At 36.4% G+C, this 24,830-nt stretch overlaps 1 protein-coding gene across 9 annotated transcripts in view; it reads left to right on the forward strand.

Moving 5' to 3' along the window:
• The window catches only part of RPS6KA3 (ribosomal protein S6 kinase A3), a 115,902-nt gene that overhangs the window by 11,686 nt on the left and 79,386 nt on the right, over positions 1–24,830 (forward strand). For 3 of the 9 annotated variants that reach the window (XM_009197320.2, XM_003917483.4, XM_009197324.3), the window contains exon 2: positions 20,827–20,883. In XM_009197320.2, the coding sequence (XP_009195584.1) occupies positions 20,842–20,883 (42 nt within the window). In that variant the 5' untranslated portion in view covers positions 20,827–20,841. Of the gene's footprint in view, positions 1–13,969; positions 14,070–14,140; positions 15,092–15,774; positions 20,154–20,826; positions 20,884–24,830 lie in introns of those variants that run through there. The other 6 variants (XM_017953977.3, XM_021932882.2, XM_021932884.2 and 3 more) reach the window with 6 other exon arrangements.

The raw sequence follows: 24,830 nt of genomic DNA on the forward strand, positions 1-24,830 counted from the left end.
TGCGATCTCGGCTCACTGCAGCCTCTGCCTCCCAGGTTCAAGTGATTCTCCTGCCGCAGCCTCCCAAGTAGCTGGGATTACAGGTACCCACCACCACGCCCGGCTAATTTTTTTTTAGTAGAGACAGGGTTTTGCCGTGTTGGCCAGGCTGGTCTCGAACTTCTGGCCTCAGGTGATCCGCCCGCCTTGGCCTCCCAAAATGCTGGGATTACAGGCATGAGCCGCTGTACCCAGCCTAATTCCTTTTTTAATTGAGAAATTTACATACTATAAAATTCACCCTTGTATATAATTCAGTGGCTTTTACTGTATTCCCAAGGTTGTGCAGCCATCACCACTATCTATTTCCTAGAACAGTTTCATCACCCCAAAAAGAAATTTCATACACGTTAGCAGTCACTCCCCATTTCCTCCATTCTCCCAGTCCCTGGCAATCACTAATCTATTTTCTGTCTCTAGATTCACCTATTCTGGACATTTCATATTAATGGAGTCCTACAGTATGTGGACTTTGTGTCTGTTTTCAAGGTTCTTACATGTTTCAAGATTCTCATACATGTTATAGCATGTAGCAAGACTTCGTTCTTTTATGTGGCTGAATAATCTATTGTATGGATATACCACAGTTTGTCCATTTATCAGTTGATGGACATTGGAAATTGTTTCTACTTTTTGTCTATTATGAATAATGCTGCTGTGAACATTCGTATTAAGTTTTTATGTGAACATATGTTTCCATTTTTCTTGGATATATACCTAGGAGTAGAATTGCTGAGTCATATGGTAAGTCTATGTTTAGCTTTTTGAGGTACTGCCAGCCTTTTCCAACTGGCCTGTACCATTTTACATTCCCATCAGCAGTGTATGAGAGTTCCAGCTTTTCCACATCCTTACCATCACTTACTGTCCTTTTTACTATAACCATCCTAGTGGGTGTGAAGTGGTATCTCATTGTGGTTTTGATTTGCATTTCTCTAATGACTAATGATGTTAAGGATCTTTTCATGTGCTTCTTGTCCATTTGTATACGTAATTCATGTGCTTATTTTGTTACTGTTTTAGAGACTTCAGTTGGCTTTTGCTCTAATGCTGATATGGAAGTTTCTTGTATATGTATTTCTTAGAAAACTTAGTTTCAATACGTGGTTTTAAGATATTTTCTTTCTTTTTAGATTTGATAAATACAAGGCTTTTCCTAAAATAGTGGTTTTCCAACTGGGTTAATAGAGCTCTAGGTTCTATGAAAGTGCCTTAGGATACCTCTCACCAAGGCACCCCTTCTCTCAGCCAGAGTGGAATTCCTAGAGGAACACAACAAAGAGTTAAATATTGATTATAGAACTTAAAAAAGAAAGTTACAGAAAGAAAAGATTGGGGCAGTGATATTTTTCCTTAGAGTCTCCTCGGCCTGAACTAGTCTATAATTTCTTATTTAAAGCAAAAGTGCAGGTGTTAATTGAAGATTAATTACTAATCTTAATAATAGAAAAACAGTAGGCCTAGAATCTCTGAAATTAAATATAAGTCAACAGATAAATGAATTCAGGAGTCCATCTCAAGTGAAGTAACACATATAGGTATGTTATTTGAAGAAGTAAAAATGCAAATAAAACAAAACCTTATTTGCCTCTTTTCCTTCAAGTTCTTGCTGGCTATTGGTATAATTCAAGAGTAATAATTATCAAAATGGATGTTCATATTAAGTAATCCTTAGAGAAATGTCATAGGCAAATTAAAAATAAGTTTTGCCTTGGATTAATAAAAAGAAGAGCTCATAAATGAGTTTTAAAGCTATCTCCTGCCTACCACCCCGCCTCCCCTGCAAGCTTTTCTGAGTATGTATAGTATACTACTAGGTGAAAATGAATTAAATGCAATTATTTTCTTTTGGAACATTAATAAAAGTACTGGGGTGGGCAGGAAGTTTAATAGCATGAAACAAGGTAAATTAGTAAAGAATAATATAAGCAGATGTAATTGGATCTTTGGGAGGAAATTATGATCTATAATGTTACAGCAGTTTTCTGTAGTACATTTTCAACCATAATGTGGAAAATTAGAAAATAAATGTTATTTTCAGCATAAAAATTAATCACTTGGAGGATACTTCTGGTTCTGCCGAGATAGAGGACCCCTATTCCTCCTTGATCCTCCCTTACAGCTAAAACACCTTAGATATAACACAACAAACAAGCACAGGAACGTTCTAAAGGTGGAAAAAGAAGGCAAACAGCCTGCAGACCTTGGGACTCAAGAAAATTCAGGGAATTCACTATTTGTGTTCTTCCTGTCGCCTCCCATATATCCTAGACAGGGTGCTATGAAAGCCTCCAAACTAGAACTGCCAACAGTCACAGATAAAAAGAGCTCTGAGAAAAAGACTGTTTCCTTTAGACAAACAACTAGGGGAAAGGTAGCCAAATAAGACTGAACCTTTTTGACAATACTCACCCTACCCTGGCCAAATACCATCAGAAAAACCCCACCTCACCCCAAAGAAGCAAATAACAGTGCTCTCACTCCCCAACCCAGTGGTGTGGGCTAGGGATATCAGAGACCTAAGTGCCCATTTCTTTGCCCAGCAAAAGCAGACAGCACTTTGGTTCCCCCTGCTGGGTGGTTTTGGCAGACCAGGCAGGAAGCGTTTTCCCTCATTCCTCTTCCAGCAGAAGGAAGTTGTGCTCTTGCCAGGGTAGGGTCTAGCAGCAAATTGAGCCTCCACCCTGACCCAGAAGCAGTGACACTTAACAAGGTGACGTGAGCCAGGGCTAATCCATACTCTACACTCACCTGATATCAACAGGCAGAACAAGAAGGTTGGAGGTAGGATTCTCAACACATCTTACCTCCACTAATGTCAGTGGGGCCCAGTGGAGAACTGAGCCTTCACTCCCATCTGGCAAGTGATGGGTGGCAGGGCTAGTTGGCATTCTGCTTCCTCCTCTACCCTCCCCTGTTGTTAGCTGGGTCCTTTGGGGAGCTGAGCTTTTGGCTTTATAGTGCAGCAACAAAGAAGTATGAGTCAGCCCTCTGCTTTCCTCCTCCCTGTCATCATCAGGGCCCAGCAGGGAGGTGAGCTTACACCCCTACTCAGAGGCAATGAGGTGATACAGGTTGGTGCCCTACTTTCATTGGGACTAATAGTGGAGCTGAACTTCCATCCCACCCATCTGCAACAAAACAGTGTGAGTCATTGCTCCACTTTTGCCTGGGTGATGTTGGTAGGGCCCAGAGGGAAGCTGAACATACACACTCACCCTCCTCACACTCCACCTCAACAGGAGGACTGCCTGCTTCAGAAAAAAAAAAAAAAAAAAAAAAATTAAATAGGAAAGAGTCCTATAATCTCCAAATATTCATTAGACAGTAAAAAATCACCTACACCAAAAACCAGGAAAATTGCAACATGAATGAGAAAAGACAGTCAACAGACATCAGCACTGTGATAATTCAGATGTTGTAATTATCAGACCAGAATTTTAAAGCAGCCATCACAAAAATGCCTCAGTGAGCAATCACAAACACACTTGAAACAAATGAGAAATTCGTCTCAGGAAAGAAATGGAAGCTATGAGGAAGAACCAAATAGAAATTTTAGAACTGAAAAATACAGTAACTGTAATAAACTTACTACATGGGCTAGATAGAAGAATGGAGATGACAGGAAAGAATAACATTGGAGATAAAGCAGTAGAAATGAAAAATAGAGAAAAACTGGAAAATGAACAGAGCCTCAAAGGCCTGGTAAACATTAACAAAAGATTTAACATTTATGTCATCAGAGTCCCAGAAAGGGAAAAAAGAAAGTGGACCTGAAGAAATAATGGCTGAAATTTCCCCAAATTTTGCAAAAGACATAATCTTACAGATTCAGGAAGCTGACTGAATCCCAAATAAGATAAACCCAAAGTAATCCACTCCTAGACAAAATCAGAATCAAACTTTTGGAAATGAGTAGTTACTGTCTAATAGATACAGAGTTTCAATTTTGCAAGATAGTTCTGAAGATTAGTTACATAATGTGAATACTACTACTAAACCATACACTTAAAATAGTTGAGATAGTGAATTTTATGTTATGTTTTATGACAATTGAAAATTTATGACAATTGAAAAATTAAATATCAAACTTTTGAAAAAGAATCTTTAAAGCAGCTAGAGAGAAATGAACTGTTACCTGTAGGGAACAATTCATGTGACAGCAGATTTTCCATCAGAATCTGTGGACGTCTGCCAGGCACAGTGGCTTACGCCTGTAATCCCAGCACTTAAGGAGGCTTACGTCTGTAATCCCAGCACTTTGGGGGCTTACGCCTATAATCCCAGCACTTTGGGAGGCCAAGGCAGGAGGATTGCTTGAGCCCAGGAGTTCAAGATCAGCTTGGGCAACATGGCAAGACCCATTTCTACAAATAATAACAATACTAAAAATAAATAGCCAGGCATGGTGGCATGGGCCTGTAATTCCAGCTACTGGGGAGGCTGAAGCTGGAGGATCACTTGAGCCCAGACAGTCAAGGCCGCAGTGAACCATCTTCGCTCCACTGCACTCCAGCCTGGGTGACACAGTGAAACCTCATCTCAAAACATCTGTGGATGCCAGAAGGATATGGCACACCATTTTTCAAGTGCTGAAAGAAAATACTGTCAACCCAGATTTCTATACCAAGTGAAAATATCCTTCAGGAATGAAGATAAAATCAGAGTGGTCTCAGATACAGGAAAACTAAGAGAATTTGTGAGTAGCAGACCCTGAAAGAGAATGATAAAAGAAGGAAACTTGGACTGTCAGGAATAAAGAAATAACATAAATTCTACATGGTCTCCTCCAGAAAATAGAGAACACTTTACAACTCATTTTATGAGGCCAGTATTATCCTGATAGCAAAACCGAAAGATAGTATAGAAAACTACAGGTCAATATCCCTAAAGTACATAGACACAGAATCCTCAACAAAAACTAGCAAAACAAATCCAACAACATATAAGAATTGTATGCCATGACCAACTGGGTTTTATTCCACATCAGACACAGTATCCAAAAATCAAGGTAGCCTAACCATATTAAAAGGTTAAAGAAGACAAGTCACATGATACTAATGGAGAAAACATATTTTTTCTTGATCATGAAATGGCTTATAGGAAAGAGAAAAAACATTTAGCTAAGTTAAACATTCATTCATAATAAAAACTCAGCCACCTAATAGAGGGGGACTTGCTCAACTTGATAATGAACCCACAGCTAACATAAAACTTAATGATGTAGTCCTAGCACCTTGGGAGGCTGAAGTGGGTGGATCACTTGAGGCCAGGAGTTCAAGACCAGCCTGGGCAACATAGCAAGGCTCTATCTCTAGAAAAATAATTTTTTAAAAAATTAGCAAGGAATAGTGGTACGCACTTATAGTCCTAGGTACTTGGAGGACTGAGGCAGGAGGAACACTCGAGCCCGGGAGTTCAAGTCTGCAGTTGGCTGTGATCACACCACTGCACTCCAGCCTGGGCGACAGAGCAAGACCCTTTCTCTAAAAATAAAATGGGAGGAATCATTCCAAATGATTTTAAGACTTACTATATAGCTCCAGTACTCAAAATACTGTACTGTTGGCAAGGGGATACACACATAGATCAGTGGAATAAAATGGAGAACAAGAAATAGACCCACCTAAGTACAGCCAACTGATTTTTGTCAAAGTTACAAAAGCAGTTTGATAGAGGAAGGATAAATAGCGTTTTCAACAATGGTGCATGGAGCTATTGCATATCTGTAGGTAAAACAGTCAGTCTCAACCCAAATCTCATACTGTGTAAAAGTTAATTTAAAATGGATTGTAGATTTGAATGTAAAACTAGAAAACTTTTAGAATTTAGACATAGGAGAAGATCTTCAGGACTGTGGGCTAAATGAAACATTTAAACCTGAGACCAAAAGCAAATTCTATAAAAGAAGAAAACAATAAATTGAACTTCTGAAAATTCAAGACCTTTTATCTATGAAAAAGACTCTGTGGAGGGTATGAACCTGTAACTGAGACCGGACTTGTATCTACAATATTTAGAGAACTCTCAAAACTCAGCAATAACAAAGACAAGCAATCTAGGCCAAAAAGTAGACAAAAGAAGTGAACAGACACTTCACCAAAGATGAATAGCAGATAAGCATGTGAAAAGAGGTTCAGCATTTTGAGGTATCAGGGAAGTGAAAAAACATGATGAGATATCACTACACACCTATTAGAACGGCCACAATAAAAAATAGTGACAATAATAAATGGCGAGGAGGCAAACACACTAGATCACTCGTATATTGCTGGTGAGGGTATAAAATGATACAGCCCGCAGAAAAATAGTTTGGCCATTTATTAATAAACATATGCTTGCTATATGATCCAGCAGTTGTACTCCTGGACATTCACCACAGAGAAGTGAAAACTTACGTCCACATAAAAGTCTGTGCACAGATGTTCATAGCAGCTTTATTTGTACTATCCAAAAATTAGAAACCAAATGTCCTTGAATGGGTAAATGGTCAAATAACCTAGCACATCCACGTCATGGAATACTACTACTCAGTAACTAAAAAGGAATGAATTGTCGATACACACAACAGCTTGGATGAATCTCAAGGGATTTATGCTGAGTGAAAAAAAGAGGTTACATGCTGTATTCTTTATATGACATTCTTAAAATGACAGAATTATTGCAATGGAGAATAGATTACTGATTGCCAGGAATTAGGAAAAGGGGAAGGAAGCGTGGTCATAAAGGGGCCACGTGAGGGATCGTGGTGGCAATAAACTGGTATCTTTACTGTAGTGGTGGATATAGAGACCCACACATGTGATCAAATGGCCTAGAAAACACAGCTACATACCTGTAAAGCCAGTGAAATCTGAGTAGGATCTGTGCATTGTACCAGTTGCAATGTCCTGGCTTTGACAGGAGATGATGTAAGATGTTACCACTGGGGTAAAGTAGGTTAAAAGTGTATGAGACCTCTCTGTATTACTTTTGCAACTTTCTGTGACTTTATGATCATTTGATCATTTCTAAATAAAATGTAAGAAAAAAAATTTATACAAAAAATTAGCCAGGCGTGGTGGAGGGTGCCTGTAGTCCCAGCTACTCGGGGGGAGGCTGAGGCAGGAGAATGGCGTGAACCCGGGAGGCGGAGCTTGCAGTGAGCCGAGATCGTGCCACTGCACTCCAGCCTGGGTGACAGAGCGAGAGTCTGTCTCAAAAAAAAAAAAAAAAAAGGTTTAAAGTGTCTCTTCTCAATTAAAAACCTATTCCTAGTAGTTTTACTACTAGGAATAAAAGGTATGTCCTTAATACTTAAAAAATCTCGGACCAATAACCAGCTTGATAAGGACATATTACAGGCATTCTCATTAAAACTATGCCTGCTATTTTCACTTCTATTTTACCTTCTAGAAGAGCTTGCTAATGCAATTAAATAAGAAAATCAAAGAGTATTGAAAAAGATAAAAGATTATTCATCTATGATATAATTATCCACTTAGATAATCTAAGGAAATCCCCTAAAAAGATTTATTAAAACAAATGATAGTCTAATAAGGTGATACGACACAAAATGTATTCAGAAATCAACAAACAGCTTTCCTGTTTATGGGCCATAAACAGAAACTATGATGGAAAAAAGATTCATAATAGCAACAAAAATATTAAATGCCTAGAAATAAACATAACAAGCAAAGGACAAGACCTAAATGAAGAAAATTACTGAATTCCATTAAAGAATGATTTGAAAAAATGAGAAAAAAAAGCTATAGTTCTTTAATGTAATTTAAATTACTTTCAATAGGACTTGAAGGGTTTTTTTCTTGTTTTTTGCTTTTTTAAGATTTGAGGGTAACTTTTCCTTTGTTTTGAATAAATATCCTGATTTTTCGTTTTTAAAAATTTCCCTAGGTTTCTCTAAGTTATAGCTTATGTGAGCAGTTAAAACTTAACAATTTTTAGTAACGTGGTTTTTTTTGTTGTTGTTGTTTTTGAGATAGAGGCGCGATCTCAGCTCACCACAACCTCTGCCTCCCGGGCTCAAGTGATTTTCCTGCCTCAGCCTTCGAGTACGTGGGACTATAGGCATGTGCCACCACGCCCAGCTAATTTTTGTATTTTTTGGTAGAGGCAGAGTTTCACCATGTTGGCCAGGCTGGTCTTGAACTCCTGGCCTCAAGCAATCCACCTGTCCAAAGTGCTGGGATTTCAGGCGTGAGCCACTGCGCCCAGCCTAGTAAAGCATTCCTATTAATACTGTTTATTTATGCTTAATGAATATGCATATAGAATTAATCATGGAGCTCTAATTAGAAACTATATTTGTGGTTATCTTTTCAGAAATTAGTTTTGGTGGCTTTGTTACTAGGTTATGTTTATACCTAGGGTGAGATATATATATATATATATATGTGTGTGTGTGTGTGTGTGTGTACACATATACACATACATATTTTAATTAGAGTGGATCATTTGGATTGTTTCTTACTAAGTCAATTCACCTAAAAACATGCCTAAAACACTTTGTATTGAGATACAGTTGGTATTACACAAACAAGAATTCTGTTAAACAGGTTCTGGTTTATTGTGTATTTGAGCAAGTACCCTTGTTTTACTTGTAAGTTATTAATGCTATCTTTTTGTACATAAAGATGTTTGTAAGAATATATATGTTTAAGTGTTAATTAATAGTTATGTTATCAATAATGTTTATTAGTTCAGTAGACATTTAGCATCACTTGTCTTACAGATGGGGAAACAGAGGTTTGAATGATTTTTGCCACAGTCACAGCAAGTAAAAACTTGGACTTTGAAGCCCAGCATAATGGTATATCTGTTTCGGGTAGGAGGGCTTCATTAAACCTCTGGAAACCAGAATAAATCATTTAACTTGTTTGTAGGACTCCTGAATTAGCCAATCCAAGTAATACATTAAAGGGTTATCCAGAACTCAGATTTTTAGCCCTAGAAATGAAAGTGGACCCATTAGGGCAAGGGGCTCTTCAAAATCCCCTCAAATAATAGTAATTGTTGTTTCCCCTGACAAGATGAGCAGGAGGAAAGAGAAGCTGACATCTCCTAAACACCCAGTGTGGCTGGGCATACTGAACTGTACCACAACCTCCAGCATAATTAGGATACGAATTTTATGGATTAGAAAACAGATTCATGGTAAGTCACTTACCCAAAGTCACAACTGTAATAAAGAACAAAGCCAGGCTTTGAAACTTTATGTATCAGGCTCCAGAGCTCATGATGTTTACACTGGGATTTCCCAGTCTTCTTCTTTCTTCTTTCTTCTTTCTTTCTTCTTTCTTCTTTCTTCCTTCTTCTTCTTTCTTCTTTCTTCTTCTTCTTCTTTCTTCTTCTTCTTCTTCTTTCTCCTTCCTCCCTGCTTCCTTCCTCCCTTCTCCTTCCTCCCTGCTTCCTTCCTCCCTTCTCCTTCCTCCCTTCTCCTCCTCCTCCTCCTCCCCCTCCCCCTCGTACCATTGCCGAGGCTGGAGTGCCATGGCGTGATCTCAGCTCACTGCAGCCTCCGCCTCCCAGGTTCAAGTGATTCTCCTACCTCAGCCTCCCAGGTAGCTGGGATTACAGGCACGCACCAGCATGCCCAGCTAACTTTTGTGTTTTTAGTAGAGGTGGGGGTTTCACCATGTTGGCCAGGCTGGTCTCAAACTCCTGACTTCATGATGCGCCTGCCTTGGCCTCACAAAGTGCTGGGATTACAAGTGTGAGCCACCGCTCCTGGCCTCCCAGTCTTGTCTAATCACAGGCATCCTCTAAGGTGCCTGTTTAAAAAATAATACACTTAACCATGGGGCTTCTGGGAATTCTGATTCAGTGTCAGGCTGAGATAGGTCCAGGTAATGTATCTTTAACAGACACCATAGGTAATTTTGATCATCAGGCAGATTGGAAAATATTACCAATGCCATTGTGTACTAAGAGGGTTTGAAGGTATTGGAGAAGCAGGAATAGGCTTAGGAGTAGATCCCAATTTTTTAAATTCACACTTTACTGATTTTCTCTAGTAAAATAATAGATCAGATTGTGGAAGTTATAAAATTGCTTTAAGTTCCCTTAATCTGCACAAAAACCAATATTTTATTTTTTTCTTTTAGTTGACAACATTCATATAGTCAGTTCTTTGGCATTATCTATGTTTACATTGGGGAACAAAAGCACCACTGACAGGTATAGATAAAACTATTCTGAATGCAGAAGTGGAAGAAAAAGTTATACTTAGAAGTAACGTTAAAAACAGCTTTAAACATAGAATCAGTAACTTCCTTGGGTACGAAAACCCCCCAAAATTTTAAATAACTTAATCTAAAACTTTAATCCTTAAAGTTTTATAGAAGATCATAAAACTTTCAAGTTGGGAGAGCTCCTGGATAGTCACATATTTATGGATGAAGCAACCACAACTTAGAGAGGCTTGGGGGCTTGCCCACAGTTAGTGGCAGACTTTCAAATCCATGCTGGCCAAGATTCCATAGAACTCTTATGGATTACAGATAAGTACCAGAAAAAAGCAACTTTTCTAAGGATACACCAGGTTTTAGAAATAAATGTAGTGGCAAGTCATGTTTTCCTTATATTGCCTGTTTTGTTTACCTAATTTTTATGTTTTCTTTCATTTTTCCTTGTCCTAATAAAAATGGATATATTTAAAGGAATCCCTTTTAGGAGATTATGTAATTTGAAATATTTTATCTGATCAATGATATGTTAGAAAAATGAACCATAACCTTCCTAGAATAGTGTGTTTAACAAATAAATACTTTCAGAACATGTTGTGCTAAAGAACTCGTTTTCTCCACTTTTATTACAAAACTATTTTATGAACGAAGAAAAATGAGCATAGCTAGATGCTTGTACATGAATTCTAAGCAATATAGCAGCATTTCTATGTAAGTAGTAGCTTTGTATTTGAACTTGAATTTAATTATCTTATCTGCAGATTTAATAACTCTGTGATCTTGGACAAGTTATTAAAATCTCAACCTAACTTTTTTCCTTCCCTGTTATACATAATAATTTACCTCATGGATGTTTTTAATTATTAATTGGGATTCAGTGAGAGAATATGTGTAACACAGGTAGCACTGTAGTTTGAACAAAATAGGCAATGAATAAATGATAGCTGTTACTTATTTCCTTGACCCAGTAGTTATTTAGAAGAATATTAATTTCTGAGTGAGTGCTTTATTTCCTTATTCAGTATTTTATTATAATCAGAAAATGTGATCTGTGTAATTCCTGCCTCTAAGAATTTTAAACTGGCCAGGTGCGGTGGCTCATGCCTATAATCCTAGCACTTTCGGAGGCTGAGGTGGGAGGATTGTGTGAGGTCAGGAGTTTGAAGCTGCAGTGAGCTAAGGCTGCACCACTGCACTCCATCCTAGGTGACATGGTCAGTTTTTATAACTTTTCATAGAAACTTAAAAGTTGAAAACAACCCATATTCTTTTTACATTATAAAATTCAGTATCTGCCTGTTCTAATATAAATTATTTCAAATGCTTTGTCCTTATTTATTATGCTAGTTGATATTAGTGCACTAAAATTTTCCCATCCATTTTCTTTCCATTTATGTTATATTCTCCAAAGCATCTGCTTTTGTGTTTTGTGGTTGGTTTAGTCATGGTTAAATGTTCAATACTATTATGCATTTACTGTTTTTAATGACTTTTTTGCTTAAAAAGTGATACATGCTAATTGTAGAAAATACACAGAAGGAAATAAACCTCTGCACTCTTACTATGGAATATTATTAAAAGATTTTTATGTGATTAAGAGTAGGGGTTTTAGGGCCAGGCGCGGTGGCTCACGCTTGTAATCCCAACACTTTGGGAGGCCGAGACGGATGGATCACTTGAGGTCAGGAGTTTGAGACCAACCTGACCAACATGGTGAAACCCAGTCTCTACTAAAAAAAAAATACAAAAATTAGCTGGATGTGGTGGCACACACCAGTAGTCCCAGTTACTCAAGAGACTGAGGCAGGAGAATCCCTTGAATCCGGGAGGTGGAGGTTGCAGTGAGCCGAGATTGTGCCACTCACACTCCAACCTGGGTGACAGATCCAGATTCCATCTCAAAACAAAAAACAAAAGAGTAGGGGTTTTAGAATTAGATTTGGGTTTGAATTTAGGCTCTACTTATTAGCCTTAGGCAGTATATTAGAATTTAGGCTCTACTTATTAGCCTTAGGCAGTATATTAGACTTACTCATGTATTCAGCAAATATTTATTGAACACCTACTGTGTGTGCCAGGCATTTTGCTAGGGGACTGGGGATCCAGTGCTTAGAAAGATTGACATACCTATCTTGGCTTAATTTCCTTATTTGTAAACTGGTGATAATACCTCACAAAGTTGTTAAGAAGCATCAAAGATAATAGTCCTTAGCATTTGCCTAGTATGTGGTAAGAGCTCAGTAAATGATAGCAATCATTATTACTGTGTGTATTCAATCTTGATTATATCTTTAATCCAAATGACTTTTTTACTCAGCTTAAGATTTTTGCCTTACATTTTATTTTTGGTATTAATGTTATAAACACTTGTTTTATTTTTCTTTATACTTATCTGTTTGGTTTGGGTTTCTCTTTAAAGTAGTAAATAGTTGTTGGTTTACTTTTTAAACAATATAACGTGATTATTAAAGTTATGATTATCAAACATTTCAAACACATACCAGATTGGAGAGAGTGGTGTAATGAACCAACATATTCCCATAACCCAGCCTCAAGGATTATCAAACTCATGGCCAATCTTGTTCCATTTCTGCTTCCTCTTCTCATTCCCCCAGCCACCCCCCGATAAACATTTGCATTTATACTTCTTAAAAGATAGACTTTTAAAATTCATAAGCACCTTACTATCATCACTCATAAAACATCAGTAATTCTTTAATAATATCTAATATCCAGCAAGCCACTTCCTTGTATAATTAGATACTTTACACTTTACATTTCTTACATTATTACTTTTGGAATGGTTTCTGTCATATTATTTTACATTTTTTATTCTTGTGACGTTGTTTTCTTCTTCCATATAAATTGTTTTGTTTGAGGAGCTTATGAAATATAGAAGAAAGAATTACGGAGCTAAAAAGATCTGGGTTTGAATCCTACTTCTGCCATTCAGTAATTAACTTTGCTGAGCCTTAGTTTCCTTGACTATAAAATAGGAATAATTATACCTGACTCATGTTGTTAGGGTTGAATGTGATGCCTGCATAAAGTATTATTAATAGTCTCTGCCAATTATTATCTTTAGTGACTTGAACTGTAATACCTATTCTTGGTTACTATATGGTTTTTCAAAACATTCCAAAATTTATATTTACTGGATAATTACTAAAAATAATGGTTTTAAAATATCCTTCTAGGAAAGAGAATTTAGAATCTTGGCTTCTCCCACTACCTCTTTTATTTTGAGTTCACATTAATTTAGCCTGAGGTTACAAATCCTACTTTTAACTTTCTGAAGTGTTTTTTCTTTTATATTGTTTATATACTTATGTCGATTATTCTTCATTATTGAACCCTTTTCTTTTAGTGGAATTAACTCTTTTACTCAGTTATTTCTAAATGTTAGGTTGGTGTCAGTATACTTCATCAGTTCTTTCCTACCTCAATATTCTTTGTCTCTTATTCTCTTTTGATGGTCTAGGATGTACCTTTGAACAATTTATTTTTTAAAAAACTACCAGGATGGTGAAAATTTGACTTTGCAGATATAAGAATAATTTCCTGTGACCTTTGAACACGAAAAACTAGGATGAGGTATAAAATTCTTAGATCATAACTTTTCCTTTTCAATTCTCTGTAAGTGATTACTTCATTGTCTTCTGGCATTTTATTGTTGCAGAGGAGAAATCTGAGGTCAGTCTGATTTCAGTTCCTTTGAAATAACCTATTTTTTTCTGCTTGTATGCTTGTAGGATTATATCTTTATCCTTGAAATTTAAAAACATTTGCCAGGACATGTCTTGGTGTTGATGATCTCTGTTGAACCTTCTCAGTCTCCAGTCTCAGGTATTTTTTTTTTTTTCAGAACTGGAAAGTTTCCTTATACTTTTGATTGATTAAACTGCCTGTTTTTTTCTTTTTTCTTTAGGAACATCTGTTATTCATAGATTATTTCTGTGTCTGTCTTCCATAGTTTTTTAAATTTTTTTTTTTTTTTTTTTTTTTTTTTTTCGTTTACTCAAGTTTGTCCTCTGTGGCATGGATTCCGTTTTCTGCAGTGTCAATTTTAATACTTGCTATTCACAATGCAGATTTAATTTTGGCTACTATGTTTTCATTTCTTTATTCTTATCTCAACATACTCTTGTTTCATAAGCAGAATCCCCCTTAGACGGTAACACTTCAAAAAACATGAGGTGGATCCCGGCCTGAAACTTGGCCACAACCACAGGACCAGGAAAAAAAAAAGTTTCTGAAAGGGTCCTCTTAAACATAAAAATGTAAATATAACCAGAGGTCATTCTTACCCTCATCTAGAAAATAGAACAGTGTTGGGTGCTAACAGACCTTAAGTAGCTAGAGGAATAGTAAAGCAGGCATAAGGGCACCTTAACTAGAAATAAACTGATTTTTCTAATTACATGTATTGTTTTTCTCTTTATAAAATTAATACATAATAAGTGCATGTAACTTTGAAAATACAGTACAAAGAAGAAAATCCTATGACCCAGGTAACGACTGATGAGATTTTATATGTTTTGCCAGTTACATGCACACGTTGGGAGGAAGGGATGCAAAATTGGGTCATACTATATAGTTTTGTATCCTTTTTCATTTAATATATTGCAAGCATATTTTTTGCATCATTAAATTTTCTTTGAGGCCCTGATTTTAACCATTGCATAGTATTCCTACATATGAATAGATGTATTATGATTTATTTAACCAGTCCCTTGTTGGTCATTTAGATTGTTTTCTATTTTTCAGTATAATGAGTATGATGAATATCACTGTACATAAGTCTTTATGCACATCTCTGATATTTCCTTAGGATAAATGAGGAGCTGATTCTTAATCCTGTCACATTGGTAAGGATTATATACATTCCTTATTAAGAATATAAAGTGCTTGTTTCTTATTGTTTCAATGTGATTGCATAGAAGATTCTTTGGATTCTGAACAATTTGATGGTATCTTAACCACATTTTGAGAGAGGTGCCTAGTGCCTCATGCTCAGCACCTTCATGATGGAATTCCTATTGCATAAGCTTTTGGACAGGAAAACCACTGCTGATATCAGGGAGTTTGGAAGGTAGATATACTTGTGGAAACCTGAGGGTGGTGAAAAAAAAAAAAAAAAAGTATGGTCCTTGCTCATTCCTACAACCTGGGTCTCCATATTAATATACTAGGACTCTGAATCTTTTCTTTTCCTCTTCCCTTCCTGTTATTTCAGACTGTTACTCTCTTTGAAGATTCTTCTCTTAATGTCCGTACGTCCATTTCATTTCTAGATAGGAGAATGTCAGTAGATGGTATACCCTGCTGAGTTCAAGGTAGCATTTTATCAGTCACAGATCATCTTTTGGTCCTAGCATACTTATACATGATGATCTCCTGCTGAAATGGAAGTATTTTTTTTTAACTAATGATATATTTTCAGAGGTATCAGACAGCAGCCTGGAAAAGTACATTGTTGTATCATGCCATTACAACAAAGCAGTCTGCTTAATAAAGTTGCTTAAAATGAAAGTTTTTAAATTAATAAAATATTTTTAACATCAGAATTTTCCTTAAAATATTTAGGAATACTCTAGAGTTCCTGAAACCTTGATTCAGAAATACTGATTTGAATTGTTCTTCCTTTTTAAGCCTGGAAGATGATCTTAGGTGATAATTTTTTACAACATTGAAAACAATTCCTGCTGAAAGTCAAGGGAACAGTCTCCTTTATCTGATTTGTTCTGATGAGACCCGTATTGTAGGTTATTCTAATGTGTGACTTTATACACATTTCAGGCTAACAAAGTAAAGCATGATTAGCATTTCCTAACCTTTTCCAGTATTTCACATCACATTTGCATATATACAATCTGCCAGGCTCTGAAATTTTTTGGCTGGAAGGCATTATGGTGGGATGAGAGAGGATAAATACATTTGCCTCACTTTTAAACTATTTTTTGTCCATACTCATTCTCTAGCTACATTGTATAAAAATATAGCACATACAAAATGATCTCTTCCACCCTGCTTAGTGGAAAATTGACTGTAGTGAATTATGGAACAGGTGTTTCAATACTCTCCTATACTTCTTCATTGCATTACATCTTTAGAAGTTATATGTAGAAATGTAATGTTATACTGTCAATTGAGGCAAAAGAGAGGAAAAGAAATAACATTTACTGAGCATACGCTGTCTTTTGGTGGATCTTTTTAATTACAACATCCCTGTGAGGCAGATATTATCTGCATCTTGTGAGTGAAGAAACTGAGGCTCAAAATGTTAAATAACTTACCCAAGTTCAGGTAACTACACCAGTAACTGACAGAGTTGGGGTTTAAACGTGGTACTGGCCAGCTTTAGAACACATTTTTTCCCACTTGTTTTTTAAAATTAGAGAAATATATTTTCTTGTTTAACAAGTACTATTCCTTAAACTTAGGAAACAGTAGAAAGTAAAATACTGCGTAAGACTGATAATCCATGTAACCTAATCTCTAATAAAACCAAGGGTCATTTTCCAAATGGGAAACTTAACTGCAGAAGTAACTCTTTGCTCATTTCTGATAGATAACATTTGAATCCTTGTTTTGATGAAGTGATAGAAAAGTTTCATTTGAATAAAGGTGCTTTTTTTGGTAGAAAAAGCTTTGTAAAGCTTCACTGGTATGTAGGATAACATTGGCTCGCTGCTTTAAAAATTAAATTGTTCAACATTTTAAATTTTTGCTAAATTCAGGAGGTAGATATTTTTACAAAATGTAGAGCATAAAATACCCTTCAGATTATGTTTCACTCAATTTTTTTCTTAAGTTGCTTTGTTAGTATATACTATACTATTAACTGGGTGAGTAGTTGAGAAAAGAAAGTTTATTGTAAAATTTGAGATGACGTGAAGCTGAAAATAGTGAACAGGCTGATCGACAGATTTGGAATCTAATGTATAGAGACTGTGGCAATGGATGGGAGCTGGAAAAAGGTGAATCAAAAATTTTAAATAAAGTTTTATTCATGGAACTAAGAGTAACAACAGGTATGAATAGAGGATGCAGGGTGTGGTTGCAGTGCAAGAAGATAAGGATTTAATCAGAAAACTTGATATGTCAGCATTGTGTTGAGGGCATTCCAAAAATATTGCATATGTGAATTGCATTAACACAAGTTTATTTTCTAGGACAAGGGAGGTAATATGACCTTTACTCTGCATTGGTCGTTTGAGGGTTGAAATGTTAATTACATACAATTCCATATACCACCCTTTAAGATGAATTGGAGTGTGCTCAGAGAAGAAGATAGTGATGAGTCTTATCTGTCTTAAAGAAATGTTTGAAGGAACTTACCTGGAAAAGACAAGAGTCAGGGTGGATTAGAGTCATAGCTGTAGATTTACTTCCTGTGACTTTGCAGATAGAGTACGGGCAAGTTAGTCATCATGTATTAGTAATCCTCTTAAAGAGAATTTACAGCTGAGGAAAGTTGCTATATAATGAAAAATTTCATGTAGCAGGCAGTACTTTTTCAGAGATATTATAGTGCCTAGTGAGGTAGTACATTCTCGTCCTGGTAGTATTTAAGCGTAAGTAAGAACGGAGTAGAAAGAATTGAAACATATTATGTGTAGTAGGAACAGAAGACTTTTGAGATGCCTTACCAATTCAAAGATTTTTTAAATTCCAAGATCAGAAGGACTTTACAGAGTATGTTATCCTCATGAGGCTACCTCACCTTAGTAATAATGTGCATTGGTACAGCTCTTTAACATTTGTAAAGTTCTTTCTTCTGAATTATCTCGTTTTTGAGCCTGGTAATAATCCTTTGGGTAGACAGGACAAGTATCCTCATTTTGAACAGGTAAAGTAATAGGCTAAGAGAAAGTCTGAATTGCCTCAAATCATAAAGCTTATAAGCAGCAGCCTAGGGCTCTATCCTTGGTCTGCGAATTCCAAGTTTAGTGCTGTTTCTCCTGTACCAGTTTTCTTTAAAAGTAAGTTATAAGTTGTGATACTTGCTTTGCATACATTAAAAATTGCAAGGAACAGATGGTTCTTAAATTTTATTCCTATGAAAAACATACGTGTAGCTCAAGTTAGACTGAGGGTTCTAAACGCCACACAATGGGGAGTCATGGGGGCAAGTCTGTGTTACAGAACGATAACTGTTTACAATTAATGAAAAACTCTGGTTTGGGCTGCTAGATGAATGATGGTGCCATTCATTAATATGGCAAATATAGGAGAGGGAACAGATTGGTGGGCCAGAGGTGAGGTAATTGAATTTTGGACGTAAGAAAACTAGCTGACAGTGATTGTTTACTAAGTGCCAGACACTGTGGTTAGAGTTTTATATCATTTAACTAATTTAGTCTTTACTACAACCCTCTGAAGATAAGACTTTTCAATCTTCATTTTCCATATGAAGAAACTGAAAAGCTTAGATTGTTTAAAGAACCTGTCCAAGGCTTCATAATTAATAGGGTAAGAATATGAATTTGAATCTCTGTGTCTGACAACAGAGCCACAGTTGTTAGGAGCTAGTTCTTTGGTACATTTGGATAAGAACAACCAGTAGTCAGTTGAATAAATGGTTGTCACTTTGAGGAAAAATAAATATTGTGGAGATACACGAGTGTCTTTATACCAAAGAAATGGGCAGTGTTATAGTCTTTGAACATACCTTAGGAAAATAAAGATTTTATACTTGCCTCCCTATCTTTTCCTGAATTTTGGCACTGTTTCTGTGCTTCATAGTATTACATAGGCATTCCCTAATCTAGGAACATCTTCTATGAGTGGTGAAAATGAAAGGTGCCCTTTGTATAAGGTCAACAGACCTTCTAGGATAGGGGCTATGTTTTATTAACTTTTATCTCCAGCTCAGTGCCTAGAACATAACTTGAATGAAATGAGATGAATGAATGGATGGATGGTAATAGGGATAAGAAGAACAAAGAGGGGAGTTCATATTTAGAGCAGCTGCCTCATGTGAAGTATGAGGTGATAGGTGGGCTGCCTTTTATTTCCCAGGTGATAATGCTCCAAAGGTGGTTAGCTTAGATCCTTGTATACTTGTTGAATTAATAGTCATGGCTACTCCTTTTTCCAGTGAGGGAATGAGAGAAGAAACTATGTGTTCCTGACTTCTGTTTTTGTGATTTTTAAAAATTACACAAATAATACATATTCATTGTAGACACATTAGAATATTCAAATAAGCAAAAATAAACAATTTAAATTGTCTAAAATTCTACCACCCAGAGATAACCACTGTTAACATTTTGGTGTATATCCTTCCAGAGTTTTTCCCCATAAAAATATATACATTGAAATATGTATATATTTATTTAAAATGTGATCATTACAATCCATATCGTTTTATAAACTGCTTTTTCACTTATTACATGTGACTGTCTTTCTATGTCAATGAATTTACATCTTTATCATCATTTTAATGACTGCATAGTATTCCATTATAAGGGTGTACCATAATATATTTAACTAGTTCTTTATTGTTAGGAATTTAGGTTTTCAATTTGAAGTTCTTTTTGGAATAAAAGTTATGGTGAGCATTCTTGTATGTACATCTTTGTACACTTGTCTACTTTTTTTTAAAAAAAAGAAGTAGAATCGATGAGACATTTCAAAATTTTATGTGTGGTATTTTGGTTTTTTTAAAATACAGACTCAGATTGCCTTCCTGAAAGGTTGTGCTGATTCACACTTTCTCCAGCAGTATGTCCAGAGTGCTCTCTCCCCCATACCCTCGTTAACACTGAGTGGTTTTTTGTTTTTGTTTTTGTTTTGTAAATCATTACCAATTTGAAAGGCAAAAGGTGTCTTTGGGTTAAATGAATTTCTTTGATGAGTACTAAGGCTGAACTCTTTTTTCCCTTATTGCTCATTTCTGTTGAGGTTCATCGTTTTTTCTTACAGGTTTGTAAAACAAAGCTCTTTATGTATTGAGGATACCATCCCTTTGTTATATGTTGCCTTTTTTTTGTAATCAGTTTGTCTTTTATCTTTTTTTGTGTCTGGCAGAAGTTTTAAACTTTTATAGATTCAAATGTCACTTTTTTCTTTATGATTTCAACCCTCCTTACCCCATGAGTATTGTTCACCTATATTCTAATAGTTGTATAATTTTATTTTTTCACATCTAAATGTTTAATCCATCTGGAATTTATTTTGATGTAGAGATTGGGCTTAATTTTCTCTGAAGTAATTAATCAGTTCCCTTGATTAATTATGAATGGAGTTGGAATTTAGAATGTGTTTTGCTATACACTGTTGTAAATAATGTTTGGTGAGGCTTAAATGAGACCATTTGTAATGCATTTAACTATTAAACTCAAGGGCTCACGTGGAAAGGTAATAATCATTTATTATATTTTTCCATGAAAAAATGTTTTTATAGTTTCAAATAATTAACTTTTGAAGCACATCCTGTTGCAAATTTAGCAACTGCATACTCATATGGTGGTTCTACTTCATTAGAGCCCTTTAGGGGTGAAAATCTTCCTCAGTTTTTGTTGTTGTCTGCCTTCATTTAACTTTAACTGATGTGAGGTCTGTTTTGGTAACTTTCTGCTTGCTGTGCTTTTCACAGAATGGACAACAAATTATGGATGAACCTATGGGAGAGGAGGAGATTAACCCACAAACTGTAAGTAAAATATTCTGTCCCAAAGGGTATAGATAAATGAAATACTGTAAAATTATTCTTATTTTTCAACTGAACAGAGTAATCATTTTACAGTGTAAGAAACTTGTCGATCCTTTCACATTAACTTTACCAGACTACATTATTGAGTATGCCAGGGACCTTTCTAAAAACTGTACAATAAGAGTGATTTTAAGAGAGTGATAAAACAGATTGCTTTATATTGTTGAAAGTTTTTCATTAGTGCCTAAAGCTTATGTTTTTTTGTTTCTTGGGGATTTTTTGAGATGGAGTTTTGCTCTTGTCACCCAGGCTGGAGTGCAGTGGTGCTATCTCAGCTCACTGCAACCTCAGCCTTCCGGGCTCACGGGATTCTTCTGTCTCAGCCTCCTGAGTAGCTGGAATTACAGGTGCTCACCACCACACCTGGCTAATTTTTGAATTTTTGTAATTTTAGTAGAGATGGGGTTTCACCAAGTTGGCCAGGCTGGTCTCGAACTCCTGACCTCAGATGATCTGCCCACCTCAGCCTCCCAAAGTGCTGTGATTACAGGTGTGAGCCACTGCACCTGGTCTAAAGCTTATGTTTTTAAATAACCAAATTGACCGTAAATTTGTTAAAGACAAAAATATAAAGGTCATACTTTACAGATATGTTTAACATAGAAAGTGGACATTCACCATTTCCTCATCTGTTTTTTTGTTGTTGTTCACTCCTGAATCCCCAGTAACTAAACCAATGTGCCTGGCACATAATGGACACTCATTAAATGTTACATAAATGAATTAATAAATTGTTCCCTACTACCACACACAGAATAACCATTGTCAACAGCTAAGTTATAGTCTTGATATTTTGTACATAAGGTAATTATTATGTTTACAAAATACATATTCTGCAACTTGTTCTTTTTACTTAACATGTCTTGAACATCTTTGTATGACAATACATATAGAACTACCTCTTCTTTGTTTTTTTGTTTTGTGGGGGGTTTTGAGACAAGGTCTCTCTCCCTGTCACCCAGGCTAGAGTGCAGTGGTAGAGTCATGACTCACTGTAACCTCAAACTCCTGGGCTCAAGCAACCCTCCCACCTCAGCCTTGTTAGTAGCTAGGACTAGAGGCACATGCCACCATGCCCAGCTAATTTTTTTTTTTTTAGTGTTTGTGTGTTTTTTTTGTTTTGTTTTGTTTTTTTTTACAGATGGGGTCTTGCTATATTGCCCAGGCTGGTCTTGAACTCCTGGCCTCAGGCAATCCTCCCGCCTCAGCCTCCCAAAGCATTAGGATTACAGGTGTTAGCCGCCATGCCCAGCCAGATCTACCTCTTTTTAAAGTGGTTACACAGTTACAGTATTCTATTTTATGAATATCCTATATTTAATGTAATATTCCCCTATTTATTTTTGTGAATTTGTGTTTCAGTAGGATATAGTCTTAGAAAAGGATGTTCTTAAACCAAGGGTATAAACATTTAAATCTCAGTAGACATTTATCAAATTTTCCTTCAGAATTTCAGTATATGAGAATACCTGTTTGAGTATTGCCTACTCAACACTAGGTATTATCAGAAAATATTTTTAATTTGAGTGACTCTAGAAAAATAATACTTTCCCTTTTTTTTCTTTTTCTTTTTTTGAGACAGAGTCTCGCTCTGCTGCTCAGGCTGGAGTGCAGTGGTATGATCTCAGCTCACTGCAACTTCCGACTCCCAGGTTCAAGCAATTCTCCTGCCTCAGCCTCCCGAGTAGCTGGGATTACAGGCAACTGCCACCACGCCTGACTAATTTTTGCAATTTTAGTAGAGATGGGTTACACAATGTTGGCCAAGCTGGCCTCGAACTCCTGACCTCAAGTGATCCACCCATCTTGGCTTCCCAAAGTGCTGGGATTACAGGCGTGAGCCACCATGCTTGGCTGACTTTCCCATTTTAATTTGCATCTCATTTGATTACTAGTGAGATTGAGTATCCATACATTATTGGCCTTTGTTATTTTATGTTTTGCTCAGTTTTATTTGGAGTTACTTGTTGTCTCCTTATTGGTCTGTACAATCTCTGCATATATTCTGGATATTAACTCCATGTCTATTATATATCTTGTAATATGTTTTTTTAAACATTGATTATGTGTCTTTCATTGTAGTATGTACAGAAGTTTTTTTTGTTTTGTTTTGTTTTATTTTGTTTTTTTGAGAAGGAGTCTTGCTCTGTTGTCCAGGCTGGAGTGCAGTGGCATTACCTCAGCTCATTGCAACCTCTGCCTCCCGGGTTCAAGCAATTCTCCTGCCTCAGCCTCCTGAGTAGCTGGGATTACAGGCACGCACCACCACACCTGGCTAATTTTTGTATTTGTGGTAGAGACAGGGCTTCACCACATTGGTCAGGCTGATCTCAAACTCCTGACCTTGTGATCCGCTTGCCTCAGCCTCCCAAAGTGCTGGGATTACAGGTGTGAGCCACTGCACCCGGCCAGAAGTTTTCATTTTTAAATGGTCACATCTGGCTTCTGGGTTTCATGCTTTGGTTAGAAAATCCTTCCCTCCACTAAGGTTATAAAAATAATCCTTTTACATTTTGATCTTTTATAGTTTTTTGGTGTTTTTTGTTTTGTTTTACATTTAGATCTGTGATCCACTTGGAATTTAGTACCTGGTATGAAGTAGAAATCTAACTTTTCTTTCCAAATAAATAGCCTGTTGTCCTAATCTCTATTTATTGAATAAATAAAATCTATTCTTTCCTACTCATTTGAGATACCTCTTTTATCACACATAAAATTGCCTTATACTCCTTGTATCAGTTTCCTGCTTTGCCATAACAAATTACCACAAACTGGGTGGTTTAAAACAACAGATGGCTCTCGGGGAGGTTCCTTCCTTGCCTATTCCAGCTTCTGGTGTTTGCCAGCAGTCCTTGGCATTCCATGGCTTGTAGATACATCATTCCACTTTCTGCCTCGGGCATCAGATGATCTCCCTGTTCGTGTCTGTGTCCAAATTTCCCTCTTCTCATAAGAGCACTAGTCGTTGGATTGGGACCATCCCACTCCAATATGACTTCATCTTAATTACATCTGCAAAGACGCTGGTTTCAAATAAGGTCACATTCACCGTTACTGGGGATTACTTGAACATACCTATTTGGAGGGCACAATTCAACCCACAACCCCCCTGAATATTTTGACTTTACATACTTTTTCAATTACTGTCATTTTATTATATGTTTTTGTTAATGTGGTAAAGCAAACCTTCCCACCTTTTTACTGTTGTAAAAAGTCTTATATGTAGTCTTATAAATATAGTCCTACATTTAATCTTCCAGATAAACTTTACAATCAGTTCATCAAGTACTTCTGAAAAATTTATTGGGATTTTTATGAGAATTGCCTTAAATGTACAGATTAACATGAAAAATTACTTTAACAATATTGAGTCTTCACATTCAGGAACATTCATTTTTTCTGATTTTCTTTTACATTCTTTATCAAAATTTTATGATTTCTTGGCTGGGCGTGGGGGCTTATGCCTGTAATCCCAGCACTTTAGGAGGCTGAGGCAAGAGGTTTGCTTGAACCCAGGAGTTCAAGACCACCCTGGGCAGCATAGCAAGTCCCTGTCTCTACTACAAATTAAAAAATAAGCCAAGCATGGTGGCATGTGCTGTGGTCCCAGCTACTTGGGAGGCTGAGGCAGAGAATCATTTGAACCCAGAAGTGTAAGGCTAAGGCTGCAGTGAGCTATGATCATGCCACTGTACTCCAGCCTGGGCAACAGAGTGAGACCCTGTCTGAAAAAAAAAAGTTATAGTTTTTTACATATAGTTCTTGTACTTGTTTTTACAAGTTTGTTAAGGTAAGTTATGGGTATTTTATAGTTTTATAGTCTTTGTTATGTAGAAAGTGGGATTTTTTTTTCTGGTATGTTTTCCATCTGGTTATTGCATATATAT

This window comes from Papio anubis, chromosome X (assembly GCF_008728515.1).
Source record: "Papio anubis isolate 15944 chromosome X, Panubis1.0, whole genome shotgun sequence".
Lineage (NCBI taxonomy): Eukaryota > Metazoa > Chordata > Mammalia > Primates > Cercopithecidae > Papio > Papio anubis.